This window comes from Triturus cristatus, chromosome 9 (genome assembly GCF_964204655.1).
Source record: "Triturus cristatus chromosome 9, aTriCri1.1, whole genome shotgun sequence".
NCBI classification, from domain to species: domain Eukaryota; kingdom Metazoa; phylum Chordata; class Amphibia; order Caudata; family Salamandridae; genus Triturus; species Triturus cristatus.
Genome location: NC_140592.1, coordinates 1,154,254,768 through 1,154,276,272, shown reverse-complemented (window position 1 = coordinate 1,154,276,272; position 21,505 = coordinate 1,154,254,768). Strand labels below are relative to the sequence as shown.

Genomic DNA, 21,505 nt, shown 5'->3' with positions numbered 1-21,505 from the left:
GAGAGGTCTGGAGGTCCAGGTCTTGTCAGTCTCTGGGCTCGGGCTCCGGCGGGAGGCGGCGGCAAAGCAGACGGTGATTCGCTGGATGGTGCTTGCGTTAGCAAGGTGGTCACTCCCTGACCACAGGGGAGATTTTCTTCAGTCTTCTGTGCAGCAGAATGTCGAAGTTCCCGTCTTCTTCTTAGTTTCAAGTTGATTCCAGGATGTCTGAAGTCTTAGGACACAGCTCCTACCTTTAAGCGGATTCTAGGGGCCGGACTACCTGCTAGGTCCCTCCCTATGGGTGGGACCAGGAAGGGAGGTGGTTACACCCCCAATCCTTTGTCCAGCTCGCCCCAGGCCCGGGACTGGTGTGCCCCAGGACCGGTTTGAACTGGCATATGCACCGAGGCTCCTTGTGAGCCACAGGCATGTCTGGTTTCTTTCAAGCCCTACCTGACCAATACACAAAATCCTGTCTGGGGTGGTGCACGCACCTCCCCTGGCAGGAAACCCTTTGTCCACACCTCCCAAGCTGGAAGGACTCCCAGCAGCAGGAGGGCAGACTTGTGTCTGTGGTGGCAGCATCCATTTTGTGGAGCTGAGGCTATGTCTGATTTTACCCGGGTTTCAGGTACTGTACATGTCGTGTCCCTCTAGAAGGGTGGAATGCTAACCCCGTCGCCAGAATTGGCGAGGGGTTAGTATTCCAATTCGTATGACACCTTACTCGACATGTTTTGATAAAGCCAAACCAAAGATAGCATTTAACCGCGAGGTTCATAATGCACTTAAGAGTATATGGTATGACGATATCTGGAAACAGTAGAAGGAAGTTGTTCCGACCACTGCAGACAGGCTCAGCTCATGCCAGAGCACCATCTCACATGGAACCAAGCACTCTGCCTTCAGGATTGTTAAGGCCTGCCATAGGAGTGACTTATAGGTTACCAGGTGTCCCATTTAAGGTTAGGTATAGGTATACTACACCTAAGTAAGAGGTGATTACACCAACTTACCCCAGCTGAGTGATCAGCCAGTTGTGTCAGATTGTTAGGCCAAGCCTGGGGTGGCATAATACATGCTGCAGCCCTTGGCACGCCTTGGGTACACCAATGCCCTGGGTACCTAGTGTACACTGGTACAGGGGCTGACAGGGTGATCCAACCAATTGGGTATGTACCTAGGGTACATGGAGTCCATTTTAAAGAGAGAACAGCCAGGCTGAGATCCTGAATAGCAGGGTCTCAGGCCAACTAAGTCGAAAAACCAGCTAGACACTAGGCAAAAATTTGGGGGTAACCATAGTCAGATATCCACCTTCCTACAACTGGGATTTAGTCTCATGGTAGGGCCTTAAAATATGGTCTACAGCCAGTCCCCAAACTCCAGACCCACTGTGTGCAGCCTAAGACCATATAGTGCTTGGTTTGCAGTCACTCCCTGCGCCAAGCCCTATACCCCCAGAACCTGCAGAATAGGCACCTTTCATACCATTTTTGTCTTCTAGTTGGACTGTGGGAACATATGTCAGCCGTCACGATACTCCTCTACCCACTGTTTATTCTATTGCTTTAGCAAATGTTACATTGTTTTTGGAAATGTTTGTCTTCCCTCCTTATGAAGGTGCATATTGTTTTCTGAAACTCTGAATTTTCGTAGAAAACCTAATTTAAAATTCTGTTAGAAAGGTAGTGCTTTAATAAGAATGTGCAGGATCTGTGCTCGTAGAGCTTATCAGGCCAAATAAGCATAAAAAGAATCTAAAATTGTTACAGAAGGCATAACCTGCTGTAGCTATCATTGAAAATAGGACTGGTGGCCCCTTAATCCGGCCAGTGTCACTAAATTTGTTAATTCTCAAAGAGGGGAAGGACCCAACGCTACCTAAAAACTACAGACCGATATCACTAATCAACCTAGACTGCAAAATTTACACTATGATCCGGCAAACGCCTTTACATTTTTTTTACCCAAACTCATTCCCCTGTCACAAGTTGGGTTTTTAAAGAACAGACTAACTAGTGACAATACTCGCATCCTCGCTCATGTCCTAGAGAAAGCTAAACTCACTGACTCACCAACAGTCGCTATTACATTGGCCGTAGAGAAGGCTTTCGACAAAGTTGACTGGGCCTACATGGAAGCAACACTAGACAAATTTAATTTGGGTGAACATTTTAAACGCATGATGATGGCACTATATTTTAACCCCTCAGCCAGGGTGAGAGCGGGAGGATGCCTCTCGGGGGACAAGGCAAGGCTGCCCTCTTTCACCCTCTCTATTCCTCCTTGCAATTGAACCTTTCCTCTTCAACCTTAAGAACAATCAACAGATCACAGGAATTCGCTTCAATGAATGTACGGTTAAAATTACTGCTTATGCCGATGACGTGTTAGTTGTCTCTGAGAATGCGGAAGCTGCTATACCCGCACTTATGTCCTCAATCGATGACTTTGCAAGAGTATCTGGCTACAGGTTAAGATAAGACGAAGGTGAAACTCCTGAACAACCTTGGAGGAAAATAAATTATGAGTAACTCTGGTCTCTTATGGCAACCTAAGTGCTTTAAATACCTAGTCTTGGATTTCACAAAAGACCTAATCACCACCCTGCAGACCAACGAGAATGCCATTGTCAAAAAAAATCTCTTCGCTGTTAGATGGCTGGTCACCTACATTTTTAACATGGTGGGGAAGAGCTGAGACATTAAGAATGATGATTACTCCTCTTGTCAACCATCTAGCCAGCATGTTACCTTTGACGCTTTCAAATGATTTCCTATGTAAAATCTATAAGCTTTTTAACACATTCTTGTGGCAAGGTAAGAGACCCAGAATATCTATGAAAAAACTTCAATTACCAAAAGATAAAGGTGGTCTGGGCCTTCCGAACTTCAGGAACTATCAAACTGCGTATCATTGCAAACAGGGATCTAACTGGCTACTTCCGCCGACTGACTACACACCAGTCTGATTGGACATAGAAAGATCAATCATCAATGATATGCCTTTGCCTGCTCTCCTCATCATGGATATATCCTCCCATCCTCACTCAAAGTACATTTTGCTCAATACTAAAAGAGCCATGCTACAACTGGAACACCTCTCCGCAATAAAAACTAATAAATCAAACTTGTCCCCTCTGTCTTGCGCAACCCGAGCTTGAAGATCGAAGGAGGGATGTTCCATTGGGAGCATTGGTCCAAAAACGGCATAAATCTAGTCAAAGACCTCTATGAGGGAACCCTTCCCTTGTCTTTCTCTGCACTTCAGTCTCACCATGGACTACAACCGATATGGGGAGACACAGGTTCCAGAATCATGGAGAGAGGCAACTATTGTCCTGATTTTGAAGCCAGCTAAGGATCCAAAAATGTATTCCGGGCAGAAGAAACAGTGAGTCTTCCCCGCTTGATCACATGAGACAAAGTAATAGACTTTTGTGAATTGCTTCCTCCTGACCGGTGCCGTCCCATTTGAGCTAGGCGAAGACCTAGATTTCCAACAGACATACAAATAACAGCATCATTTACCATTGGCTTGACGCCAGTTCCCGCCTACCTAAAGGTTTAACAGCTGAAGTTGAATAAGTGCTTGTCGTTCAGTTGTGAAGCTACACTGGTCCTGATGAGAATCCACATATATGGAGGGATTCGAAACGTGTAATTAAGTATAAGAAAACACTTGTTTGTCATATTATGTTTTGTGGTATAGATGTATGTTTGTGAATGAGAAGCAGTACGAGTGGTGAGTAATGTATGTGTGGTAACGGTGAGATTTCTGAGTGAGTGAATTGTGTAGTTGGAAGTGTGCACAAGCTAATTGAGATGGTTAGAGAAGCAGTTTCATTGTAGTGAGTGAAGCGTTCTTTTTTTTAAATGGTAATGAAAAACAAAAAATTGTTTTTCTAATATATTGTGTAAAATTCTAATGTAAATTGTGAAATGACTTTTGATTAAATCCAACGGAAATAGAGGTTGTTGTGACATTGGTTTCGGTTCATTGCATTATAATTTAACTTTAAGACAGGTACAGCACTGGCGTTTTTTTGTTCTTTGAGTATAGTAGGCTTGGCCTTGCTATGTAGAAGCCAAACCCTGGATTGGTTTCTTATAATATATACAGCAGACCCGGCAGTTACAATTCCCAGGGTGGAGATTTTAGCGAAAGAATATGGAGCCCTCTCTGGTTACCCAGTTAATAACGAAAACACAGGGATAATGGTTGGAATATTCCTGATTGGAGGGGAAATGACCGGGGGGAGATCAGATACCTTGGAATAAGCATCATCAAGGTTTTAGAAAAAATCCCCCAGCACAATCTGGAAAGGGTAATGAAAGACATAGCAAAAACACTTTCTAGATGGAAGAATCTCCCACTTTCAATTTATGGCAGAGTAAATTTAATAAAAATGGTGCTGTTGCCTAAGCTGACATTCCTTTTTAATAGTATTCCTCTAGCTTTCCCCAAAGGGTTGATGGATAAAATACAGGGCAAGTTCGGTAGCTTTGTCTGGGCCGCTAGGGGGGCACGGATGTCATGGAAAAAATTGCGATGAAAATTGGCAGAAAGAGGGTTGGCACTCCCAGACTTAAGGTTATACTGCATGGCATTTCAGTTTCAAAACTGTAGGGCCCTCCTAGGAACACCGGGTTCCTCGGTATAGGGCGGGTTGTTGGAGGAGATGGTTAAGGAGTGGGGTAGGAAAGGGTTCCTTTACAAATTTGGTGCAAAAAAATACTTCAAAGAGATTAGACTGAAGATATTAAAGGCAGCACTCACCCTTTGGGTAGGGATAAGGAAAATACTGGGATTGGGGTGCTATTCAGATGGAGCACCAGTGTGGGACTCGCCGGGAAAGCCAGAAGGCTTGCAGGATCAACTTAGCATTCCTCTGAAGAGGGCAGGGATTGAACGATGGGGGGGAGATCTTATGGTATCGAAAGAGGTGGTCCCATGGGAAATCTTGACAGCTAAAACAGGGTGGTCCCTCTCAAGGTTCAAATACCTACAGTTATCTGGGGAGGGGGGGGGGCAAATAGGGGAGAGATCGGAGGAGGCACCTGGGACTTTGAAAGAGAAATACAGAATGAGGCCCCGAAAAAAAAGAAGTATCTGTCTGGTACCAGACCCTGGTGATATCAGAAGAAAAGAAGTTGAAAGCACCATATGAGATCTGGGCAGGCGATAGTCAGCTGACAAAACCACAGCAAATGTGGCAACTTTCTTTTAAGATGCTGTATAAAGTGGTTAAGCCAGCAAATCTGAAAAGGAACCACTTCTTTACAGTGAATAGATTATATTGGACACCGAGGAAACTGACTAAATTCGTAACAGCAGTAGCCCCAAGATGCCATAGATGTTGAATGTTGAGTGTGGACGAACGGCATATGTACTTTGAATGCCACTCACTGCAGGTTTACTGGATTTTTATGGAGAAAGTAATAAATGAAATTCTCTGCCCCAACATAAAAATGAGTTTAATGTTGGTAATGATGGGGGTAGAGGAGAACCCGGTCTCACCTTTATCGAAGAATAGGCAGGCGTTATTGTTTTACTTGATTCTTCTTGCCAGGAGAGAAATATGTAAGAAATGGACTGGCTCCAGGAGGTAAAATTTATATGCAAAATGAACATAGGACTTCAAAACAGTGCACATTCTGAGATATGGGATGATTTGCTAAATTGGAATGGTACCATCAGATCCTAGGAGTTCTAGGATGACACCTGCGTGGAACTAGCAACCAGGAAACTGGGTGGGCTGGTACGCAGGACTATAAAGATATTGCAAACAGCCTAGGGCGGTAAAGGTTGGCTGGCTGGCTAGACATTGCAAACTATGGTGGTATGAGGACAAAAAAAGAAAAAGACTACAACCGATAGATTTTTATAACTTTTTCAAACTAAAATCTCTCCTCACAGCACGCTCTATCAAACCCTCCGACCCGTCAATACTCAAAGTTATCACAGCTGCTAAAGTCAGGACACACAGTCTCTAAAATATATAAACTCCTATCACCTCAACCTCGCAAATCTCAAAAGAAATGTGAAGAAAAATGGGAATCCGAGGACAACTCTAGCAATATCCCATTTGACTGGGAAAAGATACATATCATCCCCTTTTCTAATAAAATCTCCCCAACACTATCGCAAACCAAAATGATGTTAATAAATAGGACATATTGGACACCCAAGAGGATTTTTAAACTTAACCTCAGTGAGAGTCCCACCTGTTGGAACTGCTACTCTCACGTCAGTAACCTGTCCCATATGCTCTTCAATTGTCCTACACTAAAAGTATACTGGGATAAGATTTATGAATGAATAGGCAAGACTTTCAATGTAACCCCTCCTAGGGAATTTTCCTATGTTCTACTAGGCGCTCTGGACCCTATGATCACTGACGTAAATGACCGTTACTTGTTAGATCTTATGCTCACTTTAGCGTGTAAAATTGTTTTTATCAAGTGAAAAAACTCCAAAGAAGTCTCATTTAAGATGTGGCAAGAATGGTTATCCTTCCTAAGAGGAGCAGACAACGTTGCACTTCAAGCCTCTCCATGGCGTAAATCACAAAGGAAAATGTGGAAGTCCCTTGAAGCTTTTTCTTTCCCCTATGACCCCATGTGAAAAACAGACTTATTTCCACATAGCGGAATTCTTAATGTAGGCTTTATTTACGATGATATTCCTGTACTGTGTTGAACTTTTCACTGTTACAGTTGTGAAACCTGTACTTGCTTAATACAGTTGTACTGAAGAATACTCTCATTCCTACTTATGTGATAAATATGCTTGTCCAACTCCGACTCTCCTCTACACTATGTAATTCTTAATGTTTGCGTTATTTGCAATGATATTCCTGTACTGTATTGTACTTTCCCCTATTACAGCTGTACAACCTAAACTTGCTTATATTTGTGCTGAAGAGTACTCGTATTACCACTTATGTGATACTTAACCACCTGTACATCACTGCGACGTCAATGGCCTCACCATGGCAATGCACTTGAGGAACCTATTTAGTTATTTATTATTTATTTAGTTATTTATTATTTACTTATATTCTCTATATTTTATATTCTTTAAGATTTGTGTACATTCTTACTTTAATTCCGACTGCATTCCACCATTGTGCTTATCATTTTCATTAGACTGCCGACTACTTAATGTTCAGTTCGTAAATTTAATAAAAAAGATTTAAATAAAAAAAAATTAAAAAATAGGACTGGTGGCTTGACAATTTATTATATGAAAATAGGCCCTTTTGGAATAGTAGCCAAAACATATTTTCTTATGTACAGTGTCATACAGTTCACAATTACGACGTTTGTAAATAGGGAAGCAAAAATTATGCAAACACTTGTGGATCCAATCAGCTTTGTTTCTAAGGATGTTAAGGGGTTGAATGTGGTGCTGATTTCCATGCAGGTTAATCAATTGGGAAAGTAGTATGTTTTCCTCTGCTCTCTTCCTTTCGAAGATTAAATTAGAATTATAGGCATTCAAGTTCTTAGCTAGCCATCCTTACCATAGTAAGGTTAATAAGACACATATAAGACTAAACCGGTTCCCTCTGGCGCGTTCAATGGTTAATTTGTAATTGAATGCACATTGTTTGCAGGCCATGGCAGAGGAGGCAGGGGACCCTGACAAGGCCAAAAGGATTCAAGACCAGCTAAATGAGCTTGAAGAGAGAGCTGAAGCCCTAGACAGACAACGAACGAAGAACATATCTGCCATTAGGTTAGTAACCATTATCAGGTGACTTTTTAATAATTTTCATTGAATATAGTGCTCTGCAGGATTCTGAAACCTGGAAATCTAGCATATCACAGTATTGGGATTCAAGTAAGCAATACTGACAACTAACGATTTAGATTAAAAAACAAGGTTGCAACATCTTAAATTGCATATTCCATCTGTTATGTATCACAATTTATGTATGAAGCAAGGCCGACTGCAGTAATCGTCAAACAAGATTTGGTCATTATTGTTCAGTTATTGTTGATTCTTCAAATCTCAGTAGTCAAGCCTAATGCTACCATTTCACAAAAGTACTGATTTTTTGGGATCTTTTGTGGTGCACTTCCCCAAAGCAGTAGCTTTCATCTTCATATTGTATCAAATGTGAGTTTTCAAGGAACAATGTGAAATGAATTTTTTATCCACTGTTAATTCTCGATTGCATACTAGTGTGAAAGCCAGTTTATTGCATAACTGCAGTAGTTCATCTACCATGAATTGATAGTATAGCCTGATCAAGACAGCATTCCCAGGCAGCTGGAATGATATTCACAGGTTTAGAATGTTTAAGTATACATAAGTTACCGGTGTCCATAATGACAAGATTGAAAAATTGGTTCTAATTTTTTGTGATTCTTGTACTTCGAACTGAATTAATGGCCATGCACTAATTGATAAGACCTCCTCCACACAAGTTGATATGCATAGTGATTGGATTACTACTCACTTTAAACCGATGTTACTAGAGGGTCGACCTAAAGTTCTTTTTTTCTATGATATCGTGTGAGTGTCCTCTATCTCTATACAATGTAGTGCTAAGTGACTATTGAGATGGTGGGAGCATTCACCTCCTGTGGTCTAACACGTGTTAAAATTGTGCATATGTTGGCTTCAAATATCTTTCATATTACTTTTCTGGCAAATATGGGTTATTTGAATACAGTAAGTCTAATTGCCTGTCACTGTGTTTCTGTCTCAATCTTAAATCGCTAATTGGTTGGGGACATTTGTCAGGACTTGGGGCTTTAATGATCCCTTCAAATCACTTATAACAATAAGACAAAAGAATATGAATTAAGTGAAATGTATGTATGACCTTTTGCCAGGGTGAAACAAGCCATAAGTTCTTCCCTCGGAGTTCTCCAGTGCACTTCAGTCTTCTTCCATAAACTAGTTGTGACTGAGGTCTGATGTCCATATTGGGAAATACTGCTGTAGCTCTGTGATCCTGTATTACAATCCCACGAGCCTCTTCTCCCTCAAACTGGCTACTTCACCCCTGAAAGAGAACTAAGATTACTGGTAAGTAACTTTTCTTTCTCTTTCGGAGTATCACTTTTAGTAGCGATAAGCACTGAATAGACTTGCAAGCCAGACACTTAACAAGGAAGCAAAAATAATGCACTATCCGAAGAGGTTTTGCAAAGAAGCCTCACACATTTGATGATCCGTCCTGGTGTCAAAATAGCAGTTTCTTAAAAGTGTGGGCAGATTTCTGCTACACGGGCTTTCCTTATAAAAGTAGTGAAAGCGTTACTTCTAGTGTAGTGAACCTTAGAGCTACCAGTCACTCTTGTTAGCTTTCTGGTAACTTAAAGTGATACAAGAGACTATGCACCCTAAGATATATTGTTCTCTAAAATTTACCAGACCTATTTGAATGGGCTGTTCGCTTTTCTTCAGTTACAGTCTTAGCACACTCCTAACATCCAGTGTATGGAGGATTCGTACTGCTACAAAGGAAGGGTTCAGCAAACCTTTTGTATGGACTGTACTGTTTAACATGGAATTGAGGCAGGATGTTTCCTTGTCGCTACCTTTCTCATAAGTAATACTATGTATGGTTTGGGACCATATAACTCTGATTTCACTTACCTTCAAAGACAAACATGACAATGGACCCATCTTAGGAGGACCTCATTAACATCCTGTGGAGGAGATAGTCTTTACTGGCCAGAAAACCTTTTTAATTCTCTAAAGGTCCTTGATAACAGAGACTCAGGAAAAAAGGGTTAGTGAAGGACTTTTTTTTTGTAATTGCAGTTGTGTTGCATTCACTGCTACCAGTAACTTTAATTTGAAATGTTGGCATAAGATGGACTTTGATGGAAGATCTCTTCCAACTTGAAAGCATAGGATTCCCTGGTGGATAAATGCTTTCATTGTTTCACAAAGTCCTGAGGGAGATTAACATATTTTCAAAAGATATGAGTTGATTAACTAAGCTGCCAAGTTGAACAATGGGAGGCTGAGGTTCAGGATGTAGCTATCAAGCTTTTGAGGAGACCTGGTCTGCATGGCAGCCTCCTGTTTGCCAAATTTGCATCATCTATCAGAACAGGCTATCACAATTATCCCATCGCCATTCCGAAGCAGTGGGGATCATTTTAGCTTTGGACTGTGTCAGAATGAAGAGGATAAAGGGGATCGGAGATCAGAGGAAACTCTTATAGAAACCTCCCAGATTAGTCGATCAAAGGGCATTCCCGGTTTAAGACCTCAAGGCTAAGAAGGTGCATTTTCTCGACGTTCACATTCTCAAAATGGTCTAATTGAGGAAAGCCAAAGTTTTCGAAGAAATTGTGCAGCATTTCATGACTCACTTGTGTTTGTTTCTGAGAAGTTCTGCTGACAATTACTCTTTTACATTTTGTACAGCTGGCACTTGATCTATAGAGTACCTTCAGTTAACTGGTTATGAACCACGCTTGGATGCTTCTTTCTGCAGAATGCTAGCCTTCTAAATCCCTCCAGGTCTGTGATTGCATATGGAACCTTTGCCCTCTAGCAGTAGCTCTCCACAGCCAGCTATCGCCACACCACTCCAGTCCTTTTGACTCTTCCCTATCAAGAATGTGCGGACACTAACCTGGATTGGGCGGTCACATGTCCTGCTGATGTCTGTTCTGTTTTATAATGCCTAAACAAGACATATGGATAGGAACCGGATAAGCTTAACAGCAGGCACTAAAATATCTGAAGTAAGAAATTGGCGTTATGTCAGAACGCAGAACATATAGTATCCATCAGAAATATTGTTACATAAGGTACATAACGTTGTCTTCTGATGGCTTCCTAGAGATTGGGACTGAGCAATGCTGATAACCAAAGAAGTAATGTAACATTTCCCTTGTGAAGTATCCATTCTGCACCTTAGTAACTGGATAGTTCTGTTTGGCCACGGATTACAGTGAAGACCAATAGGCTGTCTAGCAAATATGATATCCTCTGGCTAATCTCTTGAGCACTGTAGAAGTCTCTCTGGCCCTTGTAAAGTGGGCACGAATGACCGATAAGGGGTTCTTAACTTAACTTCACTTTGAATATGAACGAATCCAACCCTGTTGCCCTTTACAGAAAGAATTTCCTATGTGCAGAGAAAGATGCATAAAAGCTCTTGATTACATCACATTGGTGAGAATTGTGACCATTTAGAATACTTACCCCCTTCTCTACATGTAACTGTTTCTAAAATTGTGAGTCCTTTGGTAGTGCGAGGTCACTGGGCATTATAATATCGCAGTAATCTCATTTTGTAACACTATTTTTGCCTCCGTTAAAATTACACTGCAGTTGACTGTCTAAGGTTTGCAGTTTGTGTGTTGCTGTGCACGCTTCTTCCATCATGGTTAGTTTGGGATAGTGTAACTTGTTCTTCGAAGTATTGTTTTGGTGTCAGGTGTGCGTCAAATGACTTATGTTCTTGTTCCTGAAACCAGTAATTCACAAAGACTCCGACTGCATCTTAGATTTTAGTGTTCTGCTGTTTGGTCTGAAGCTGTTACTCAGTGTTCCTCGAATGCAATCCACTCTTGAGGACAACCAAAGACCATAAATTAGAGCAGTTGCAGAGTAGCATTAAGTAATTGAGAGCAACATTTTGACGATAAGTAGCCGGAAAATGTATTTTCCAACAACTTTACATCTTTCTAGCCTGTACAGCTGAGGAATCTTGAATACACTGAACCCTATGGTAATATGTATGCATTCCAAAGAGCCAAGTCTGTCTTCTAATGAAAAGAAATAGGGCATTGATTCTTGCGCAGACTATTCTCAGAACCCCAAAGTGATCTTGCGCTTAAGATCCACTCGAAATGCGTATTATTTATCAACATTGAAGGCTTTGAAATTCACTTGTGTAGATCCTTTAACACCTACACAAGACAAAGATAAGGGCACCAAAATTTGGCTCTAGGACTTTTTTCTTCAATTTCAAAATACTTTATTCGGCTTTAAAATAAAAACCATAAAAGTTACAGAACTCCATGCAGCAATTAAAACATACAATTCATAACAATAAAATTGAGACAGATGGTCCCCTAAAATACAAAAGTATATACATCTAATGCAAGGAATAATAGGGGGGGAAACCACACAGCCAGAGGCCAAAACTTAATCTATATGGGTAGTAATGGTAAGTGCCTACCAACGTTGAAAGTTTACTAGCTCTCCATACAGATCCTAGATCTCCGAGGATTTCAGAAAGCCTACTATAAAAGTTACACAATCTGGTTTCAGCAGTTGTAGATAAAAAAGAGCTGGGCGGACCTGGGTAAAATTCACCTTCTTTAAAAGAGGTGTTAAAAAAAATATCTGCGAGGTACTTCATAAAATTTACAGGAAAAAAAAGTGTAGCAAATCCTGAGAAGACACTCTGTCGCAGCCACAGGTTGCTAACACCTGGCCTCTGCAGCTCCCTTTTGGGACATCAAGTAACAGATGGAAATAGTCCATTTAGAACCTGATCAATAAAAACCGCTCATGGGACGTCAATGGCCACAAAAGATATGGCTCAATGGATGGGATTGTTTTAAGCATCACATGTTTACGGACAGTAGATTTTCCAATTTCTAGATCGTCTCTACCATGCTTTTTTAGGGTAGTAAAAGTTTTCTTTACAAATTCCACATCCTTCAAAGTAATAGTCAGGCTTTTAAAAAAGGTCCGGACGCACCAACTCTTCGAAACAACCCTTAATGCCATGGAATGCGTGACATATGATCGAGGCTCATATTTCCTCTTAAGATCTGGTGGTTGAGAGCGAAATCTTTGTTTAACTAACAGTTAAGCCGAAACAACAAAGGGCGCATGGCCAAAGTAACACATAAAAATGGCAACCCCAGTTTTCATGTACCACCAGGTTTGATGTTCGGATGGGCACTCCTAGGAGACGTTTTAAGAAGGTGTTCTACGCCACCTGCAGAGCATCAGTTGCTGCATAGCCCCAAATTTTTCTTCCATAGCTAGCTATAGCAACACTTTTGGCCTGATATATTTTCACCATTGCCGCAATTGGGCGCTTACCCATCTTCGCGGCAAAGTTGAAAATTGCAGCATTCGCCCTTATAACCTCCCCTTTTTTCCTCTGGATCAGGGGCCCCCAATTCAAGCGGTCATCTACTAAAATTCCCAGGTAAGAGAATATCTAGGTCGTTGGTACTTTCTCATTACCCACTTTAAAAGGGAACAATTTCTTCGGGCGAGTACCGACCTGCATGATATAGGATTTTGAATTATTAATTGCCAGGTCATGGGCTTCCATAAAGCTACGGAAGGTGTCGAGCAGTGTCTGAAGTCCCCTTGCCGAACTAGCAATGAGGACCGCATCGTCCGTATATAGCAGGACGGGCAGACCTCTTCGCTCCACATATGGGAAGTCGACCCCTGTTTTTATCAAAGTTTTTTCCAGGTCATTAATGTATAAATTAAAAAAAGGGGGCCAGGATACACCCCTGCCGAACCCCCCTCTCTATTTTAAAGTCCCTAGATACACGGAGATCCTGGGCATATCTCATGTTGGCCTTAGTGTCCCTGTGCAGATCCTCCAGGAAGTCAACCAAATTATCCTTCACCCCCATGGCCCTCCTGGATTGCCACAGTTCCCCCCGATTGACACAATCGAAAGCAGAGGAAAGATCCATGAGGGGCCATGTAGATCGTACCTTGGCGGACGATTGTATACTTCCCCAGGATCATATATAAGTTAAGGCATTGGACGAAGGTGGAACGCCCTGGGCGAAACCCGTATTGTATATCGGAGATGAACTCATTCTCTGCCGCCCAGGAGGATAATCTTCCCAGTAACACCCCACCCACAACCTTAACCACGGAGTCAAGAGGGGAGATCGGTCTATAACACAAGGTGCTATTACGATCGCCCTTCTTGAATACCGGCACAATGGTTGAGGTGCCCCAGGAGTCCGGGCAGCCGATCCTGGCCGCCGCGTTCAGGACAGCCATCAGTAGTAGCCAAAGGAGTGGGTTTGATTTAAAAAGGTCTGGAGGGATGCCATCCGGGCCTGGGGCCTTATTGCACGTCAGCCCTAAGATGGCCTTCTCCACCTCTTTCTACTCGAACATTACTGGGGCATTGGTATTAACCCTACCTTGGGGTTGATGAGGATCCATGGGGCATCTGAAAATAGATTTAAAATGAGACACCCATTCATCCTCAGATATGTTAGTGCCTACTTTTCCATCCCTAGCCTTTTCAAATAAAGGTCGGTTAATAATGCCCCAAAACCTTGCTCTGTTCCCCAAGGTGCTTGCCTCCAATAGGTCTCTCCACATTTCCTCCTTCATTTCGCCCTTACGGGTGGCCAATGCCCATTTGTACTCAAGACGGCGGGCACATATCAAAGATTGATTTCTCGGGTTAGCTTTTAGAGCATCTTTTAATTGTCTCGCTGCCTTAGAACATAGTGGGCCGAACCATCTAGGGTCGGATAGCACCGTCTTATGTGAAGGGGCACTTAAAAGTGCCCCTATCTTGGTAATAATGACATCAAAAGCCTTGAGGACACCCCCCCCCCCCCCCCCCCCCCGGGTGGGAACCAGATGACACACAGGAAGCTAATTCGGTTGCACATGACACTTGTACCTCGCCATAAAATGAGTCTGGAGATATCTGCGACCATTTTTGGCGGCGTCTTCCATCCACAGGTCTCAACATGCCTGGGACTGTCACCCTAGCTTGTGTTAACAACTGCCTACCTCCAAGGTGGACGCAGATAGGATTATGGTCGCTATAAACGCTAGCCATGATTATAAACCCACGGAAATTGGACTGGAGGCTGGTGGAGATCAAGATATGATCTATAAAAGAACCATCACTACATCCTTTAAAAGAAGGGACGGACTGTATGCTAAGGGGGGCAGATAAAGACATTGATGGTAGCAAGTCAAATTCATTAAGCAAATTATTCAATGCGTCCCCCTGAACAGAATGCTCAAAATGGAATCCCCGCATCCTGGCACATCCCAACTCAGCCATACGTCTGATTTTGGGATCTCCACAGGGGTGAATATTGAAATCCCCCGCCACCTTAAGATTATATGCAACAGAACCGCAGGACTGTCTTATAAGGCAGCCTAGCTGGGTAATCTTGCACTCCCCCTGCGCGCTTGGTGCATTATAAAAATTAATAATGCCCATACTATCCTTAGAACAATAACTTGAGAGTCCTTATTAGCAGTAGGAAGTTGCTGGATCCTGCAGATCACAGCTAGTGATATACAAGTCACCAAACCACCCCTAGCTCTGCCACAAGGAGACGGGGACGCAGGGACAAAGAAGGCTTTATATCCCTCCAAAAACAGGTTACAGTTCACAAGCCAAGTCTCCTGTAGACAGATCACAGAGAATTGTCTGATGAACTGCATCCATAAGGGATCCTGAAATTTTCCCAACAGCCCTGCAATATTCCATGACAGGACATTATAAGTGTCTGCACTTACGATCATCCCTTGGTGTGCAGTCGATGGAAGCACCAGCTGCTGGGGGCTAGTCATCCCAGGTGACACCACAGAGCAGGACACAACATTTTGCATAGAAATGCGTGGGGACCCCTGTTGATGCGGTAACTCTCCAGCGGGCTCTAAGTTCTTATTCTGTCAGTCGCACTCATCCAACCTTGATAAAACTGAATATCTGTTGGATAGCGCTAACCGAGTGTGAGAAGTTGGCCTGATGTATGATGTCACTAGTTATAGTGTACACCTTATATCAGTCCAAATACCCTTATGGTGATTGGTTGTAAAGTCAACCTTATAGACCAGCTATCCTAGTGGTAGCATGGACAAGAGCAGTCTTAGGCTAAACTCTGAATGGCATGTGAAGCCAGCTGTGATACCATATATAATCCCTTGAATACCAAATGAAAGGACACCACAACAGATATATATATATATAAAATAAAGTGTATTTATTCTAAGCAAACCCTCAGCACTCTTTATGAGTTTAGAGGTAAGTACAACACAGTCTTATTAATGCATACAGTAAGTCACACAGGTAAGTAATACAGTTAGGCCCTAGGGGCCACGCAAACCATATACTAAATAAGTGGTATAAGAACCACTGTCACGGAAATAGAATAGGCCTAGGCCTAGGGAATCGCTGGGGCTACACTACACTAGCGTTAGTTAGGAAGTGGGAGGCCCACGGGATTCGTGTGCAGAGTGGAAACACTCACGCGTAATGCGTAAAAGTCAATAGCAATGTTACAGTTTAGAAATAGATAGATTTAGGACACTTCCGGAGTAGCTAGGAAGTTGAGACTTGAAAACTAGACACTAGGATAGTCACTATCCTGATGAGCACCGGAGTACCCAAGTTACCTAGCCCACAGGCTGCGGGTGCATAGGGGTGAAGATGCGTCGTTTTCGTCGTCGACTCCTATGGATGCCTGAAGAAAGATGCTGACAGGCAGTCAGTGAAGAGTGTCCGGTGGATCCCAAGGCTGGGATCAAGAAGAGAAGAAACCTGCAAGCAGAAGGGACAGAGTCAAGGTCACTAGCCAGTGACCACGTGGAACCAGGAAGGAACCAGGCGATGTCGTGAAGAGTTGCAGGTGAAGGTGAAGCTTGTCGCTGCAGCCAGGAGGACCAGGAAGCGTCGAGGACGACCAGGACCAGGAGGCGAGCTGTCCCACGAAGGCTCTTTGCTGTCGGCGGCGTCGAAGTTGGACTAGGACTCACCAAGCCTTGGCAAGCGGAACCCACGAAGAACAAGGGACTTGCTTCTGGTGCAGACCAGGAAGGTCTGGGGTGCTTCTTCTTTGCAGAGAAGCGGGAGCCAGTCTGGAGGAGCCAAACCAGCGCAGAAGATTTCAGGGAGCGTCGTCACAAAGGCCACTAGCCAGCGGGCAAGCAACCGGACAGACGCGGCAAGCAGGAAAATGCTGAAGGGCCCCACGCAGGACTCGTGGAGTGTGGGGGGCTGGTCTTCGGTGCAGATGGTGCTTGGGGTTGGGGCTTCTCAATCCCCGGTGCACAACTTCGAGGGTACCTCAGAAGCTGCGCTGTAAGTTACTAGCCACTTTTCCCAGGTAGCCGGTCCCACGTCGCTCGTCGCCTCCACGGATCTCAGCTCTGCTGCAGATGTGGATGAGGGTCGGAGAAGTCTGGAAATCAAGGCTCTGGTCGGGCTCTGCAGTCGGTTCCTCGTCGAACGTTTCACAAAGCAAAGGGTAGTCACTTGATGGTGCCTGTTTGCACAGGGTAGCCACTCCTTGGCTACAAGGGAGATTCTTCAGTCTTCTTCTTTCGTCGAAGGTCCAGAGTTTCTGTTCAGTTTTGCAGGTTCAGGATAATCTAAAGTCTTGAGGCCCAACTCCCACTCTTATACTAATCTGGGGGGCTGGGATACCTGCTAGGTCACGCCTTATGGGTGGGACCTGGGAGGGGGTGGTTACACCCACTTCCCTTTGTCCAGTTTCGCGCCAGAGCTGGGGCTGGAGTGCCCCAGCGCCGGTTTGAACTGGACTATGCAAGGAACACCTTGTGTGCCCCAGGCATGTCTCATTCCTTTCAGCCCACCCTGCCCCAATACACTAAAGGCTGTCTGGGGAGGTGCTAGCACCTCCCCAAGCAGGAAACCTATTGTCCAGGCCTCCCTGGCTGGGATCACTCCCAGCTGCAGGAGGTCAGACTTGTGTCGTGGCAGCAGCATCCATTTTGTGATGCTGAGGCTTTGGTCAGAGGCTAACAGTTGAAGTATGATTTTAACATGTCTTTCCCTCTAGAAGGGGGGAATAATATTCTCATGTCCAGAAATGGCATGGGGGTATTATTCCCGAGTGATAGACACCTTACACGACATGTTTTGATAAAGCCAGACCATAGTTACCATAACCGTCTAAGATTATAAGGCACTTTAAGAGTATATGGTAGGCTATATCATAGAACAGCTTTAAGGACAAGGTTCCGAAAGCTGCAGACAGGCTCAGCTCATGCTAGAGCACCATCTCACATGTTACCAAGCACTCTGCCTCCAGGATTGTCAAGGCCTGCCATAGGAGTGACTGATAGGTACACATGTGCCTATATGTAAGTTAGGTATAGGAATACTACACCTAAGCAAGGGGTGATTACACGACCTTGCCCCAGCTGAGTGATCAGCCAGTTGTGTCAAAAATGGAAGGCCAGGCCAGGGGTGGCACAATACATGCTGCAGCCCCTGGTAGGCCTAGGGTACACCTATGCCCTGGGTACCTAGGGTACACTGTACAGGGGCCAATAAGGTGATCCTATCCAAATGGGTTATGCACCTAAAGTACATAGTATTAATTTAGAGAGAGAACAGCAGGGCTGTGGGTCTGATTAGCAGGCCCACAGCCACATCTAAGTCGAAAACCAGTAAAGCAAAAGCAAAAAGTGGGGGTGAACATAGAAAGCAGACCCTACTCTCCTACACCGAGTAGCAGGCTGGTTCCCAGCAATCGGGATTGGACCCCTTGGGATTGTGGATAGCTACCGCCTATAACCTCACGAGGTCTTTGAAACCACCTATCACATGAAATGTTTGTTTTAGGGCGCCTTGTGTAGTCAGCCTTATAGAAAAAAGCCAATGGGAGAACCTGGATACCAGCCCTGGTAAAAGTGGGGGGTCGTTTCCCAAGATTTTTACGAGGGGTGTTGATTGGGGGCGGAGACTGATGACCGCTAGATACTGTGTGGTATTTGTCAGATGACCCTGCGCCTCTTCCGTTGGAATTCCTGATCTTTGAGAAACCGAACCCTGGGGATGAATATTAGGAACCTGTCTTTCACTTGAAACATTAGCCAACCCCCCTAGGTCTTTGGGAGCCATATTTATACTATGAAGCTGGGTTCCACTTGCAGGCCAAGGGACTGGATCTGACCCAGGCATAGGTGTAATACCTGGGGTTATATTATCCCTAGACGAGTTCGGAACCACAGATTGAATAGATTGGGTGGGTGGAGCAGACCTATTTTGTTCTACTAGGAGGAGATGAAGCTTCATTGGACTGTAAGTTGGTACCCAGCATGGGGACAACGGTATACTCGGCGTTTCCATAACACCTTCCCTTATGGGGTTGATAGGACCAGCCAGGAGAGAGATTAAGCCATTAGAAGGAGATCTAGAGAGACGCCTGTTCACCAATTCGATCTCCTTGTCTATAACTGAAGCAGCTCTCGATAAAAAAGCATCCATGGTTGTAACATTAGCCCTGGTTACAGCTTTTGTCCCTTCTTGACTCACTTGAGTCTTCCGCCTCCCCATAACGCAATGACAATATAACCCCCCAAATCTTAAGCAGAGATAACAACATAGCACCTAATGCCCTGATTAAGGTATAAGAAGAAATATCAGCCAGACAGATCGTTACAAGCCCCTGCCGTGCAACAGCGAGAGCGCAAAGAGGTCCCGTTTGAGTAATACTTCACCCACAATATGGTGCTGCACCTAAACACTTCTCCAAACGGTCCACCAAAAAAAAAGGACACAGTCCTAGGCCAAAGTTTCAATGTTCCCCCACAACTGCAGAAGAAATACCAAGGGGGGGGGGGGCCCAGCCCGGCCTCTTCCGGCCCCTAATGGGCACAGACTGGCCCGCCCTTGGCCCGGGCTTTGCCTGGGCGCGACCCGCAGGCGTCCCGCGCCGCGGGGGCCGAGGCAGCGTTTTATAGCGTGATTACCACGCCTTCCCCAGCGGCAGCTGCATCCAATGCGGGTGGTGTGGTGTACCCTGGGACAGCGAGTCCCACCAGGGTATGGCGTCCGTGGCCTCGGGGGCAGCAGGGACGTCAGCAGCAGCCCGGAGCCCAGCAGGCAAAGGTAGATGGTAGCAGCAGCAGAGATTGCGGGTTAAAATCCCCTAAAGCATCCCGCGCCACGGTGGTCAAGGCAGCGCTTTATAGCGGGATCACCGCGCTTCCCCCAGCGGCAGCTGCATCCAATGCGGGCGTTGTGGTGTACCCTGGGACAGCGAGTCCCACCAGGTTATGGCGTCCGTGGCCTCGGGGGCAGCAGGGTCGTGAGCAGCAGCCCGGAGCCCAGCAGGCAAAGGTAGATGGTGGCAGAAGCAGAGATTGCGGGTTAAAATCCCCTAAAGCGTCCCCATTTCTCAATCAATGTCTGGGACTGGATGTAGCAAAGGTCTTTCAAGTTTGTCATGATTGCCTGAAGAAAGTGTGCCTCCTCACTGTAGGCACGGAGTCACCCTGTACTTAATATGCACGTTAAAGGTGTCAAGTGTCTCCTTAAGAGAGTCCCACTTATGAGGAATAAACCTGAATGACCAAAATATTGATACTCATGGGGGACCAAGACCATATCAGGCGAGTTATCTCGTTGTTCGATATAGCTGACGTTACAGGGGATGAGATGGCTGTAATCCTCCTAGATGCTGGAAAAGCCTTCGACCGGCCCTCATGGCAATATCTCTGGGGGGCTTGGACAGCGAGAGGGTTTGTCCCCTGACTTATCACAGCTATCCGTGCAATGTATTATAAGCCCTTTGCTTGGCTAAAAATGATGGCAAATGCATCATGGAAAATAGAGGTGGCTAGAGGGACGAGGCAGGGTTGCCCCTGCTCCCCAGTTCGCTTTGCCATGTATATTGACTCTTTTTTCAATCGGATCTTACAAACCCAAGCAGTACAACCAGCAACAACCTAAGGGTATGATACCAAGATCTTGGCTTATGCGGACGATATTGCTATTATTACAGCAGAACCCGAGAAGACAATCCGAGGTTGAAAGCATAGCAGGGGAATTTGGGAGCACATCCGGGTACCTCCTGAACAAAGGGAAGACTCCGAAAATCTGCTCTAGGAATTTCAATTTCCTAGACTCTCAAAGCTGAATTGGCTATCTATCCGAGGGTCAGGATAAGCTGTACCCTGGATGTGATTTGGCCTATTAATTTAGATCTGGTACTTGATAACATAAGCACGGAATTAAGAAACTTAGATAAACTGCATTTAATATTTATAGGGAGATCCAATTTATTGAAAATGATAGTCTCCCTAAATTGCTGTATCTATTTTGCTCTATTCCCCTTGAGATAGCAGAGGTTACCATGAAAAAGGTGAATGCTATGTTTACAAATTTGATATGGAATTATCAGAAAACCAGTTGGCGCTAAATACTCGGACGCTCCCTCGGGAAAGGGGTGGATGGGCCGCCCCAAACCTGCTTTTGTATTAGTGGACTGATGTACTACAACAGATGGGTACCTTGCTTACAGCGAATAGTTAGACAATTAGTGACTTTGATCTTCCCTCTAACTATCACCTAGCTATTGGAAAGGAGGCACATGGGGTTCTCTTCAGACAACTTGTGCCTAGTTACTATAAGAAAACACGCTTCAAGTGTATAAAGGTGGCTTGAAAGATCTGGACGAAGGCTGGTAGACTGTTGAAAATCTCATGGTACAATAGGTATACGCCTCTGTGGCATTCACTGCTCTTTCTGGCTGCACTTTTACGCAATGGGTAGAAAATGGGAACAAGCTAGCATTGAAGACTTGTA

The 21,505-nt window shown here is 44.4% G+C and overlaps 1 protein-coding gene across 1 annotated transcript in view; it reads left to right on the top strand.

The window, feature by feature from the left end:
• The window catches only part of RTF1 (RTF1 homolog, Paf1/RNA polymerase II complex component), a 360,077-nt gene that overhangs the window by 220,249 nt on the left and 118,323 nt on the right, over window positions 1-21,505 (top strand). Inside the window, exon 13 of the mRNA XM_085627115.1 lies at window positions 7,607-7,728. Within this exon, the coding sequence (XP_085483241.1) occupies window positions 7,607-7,728 (122 nt within the window). The remainder of the gene's footprint in view (window positions 1-7,606; window positions 7,729-21,505) is intronic.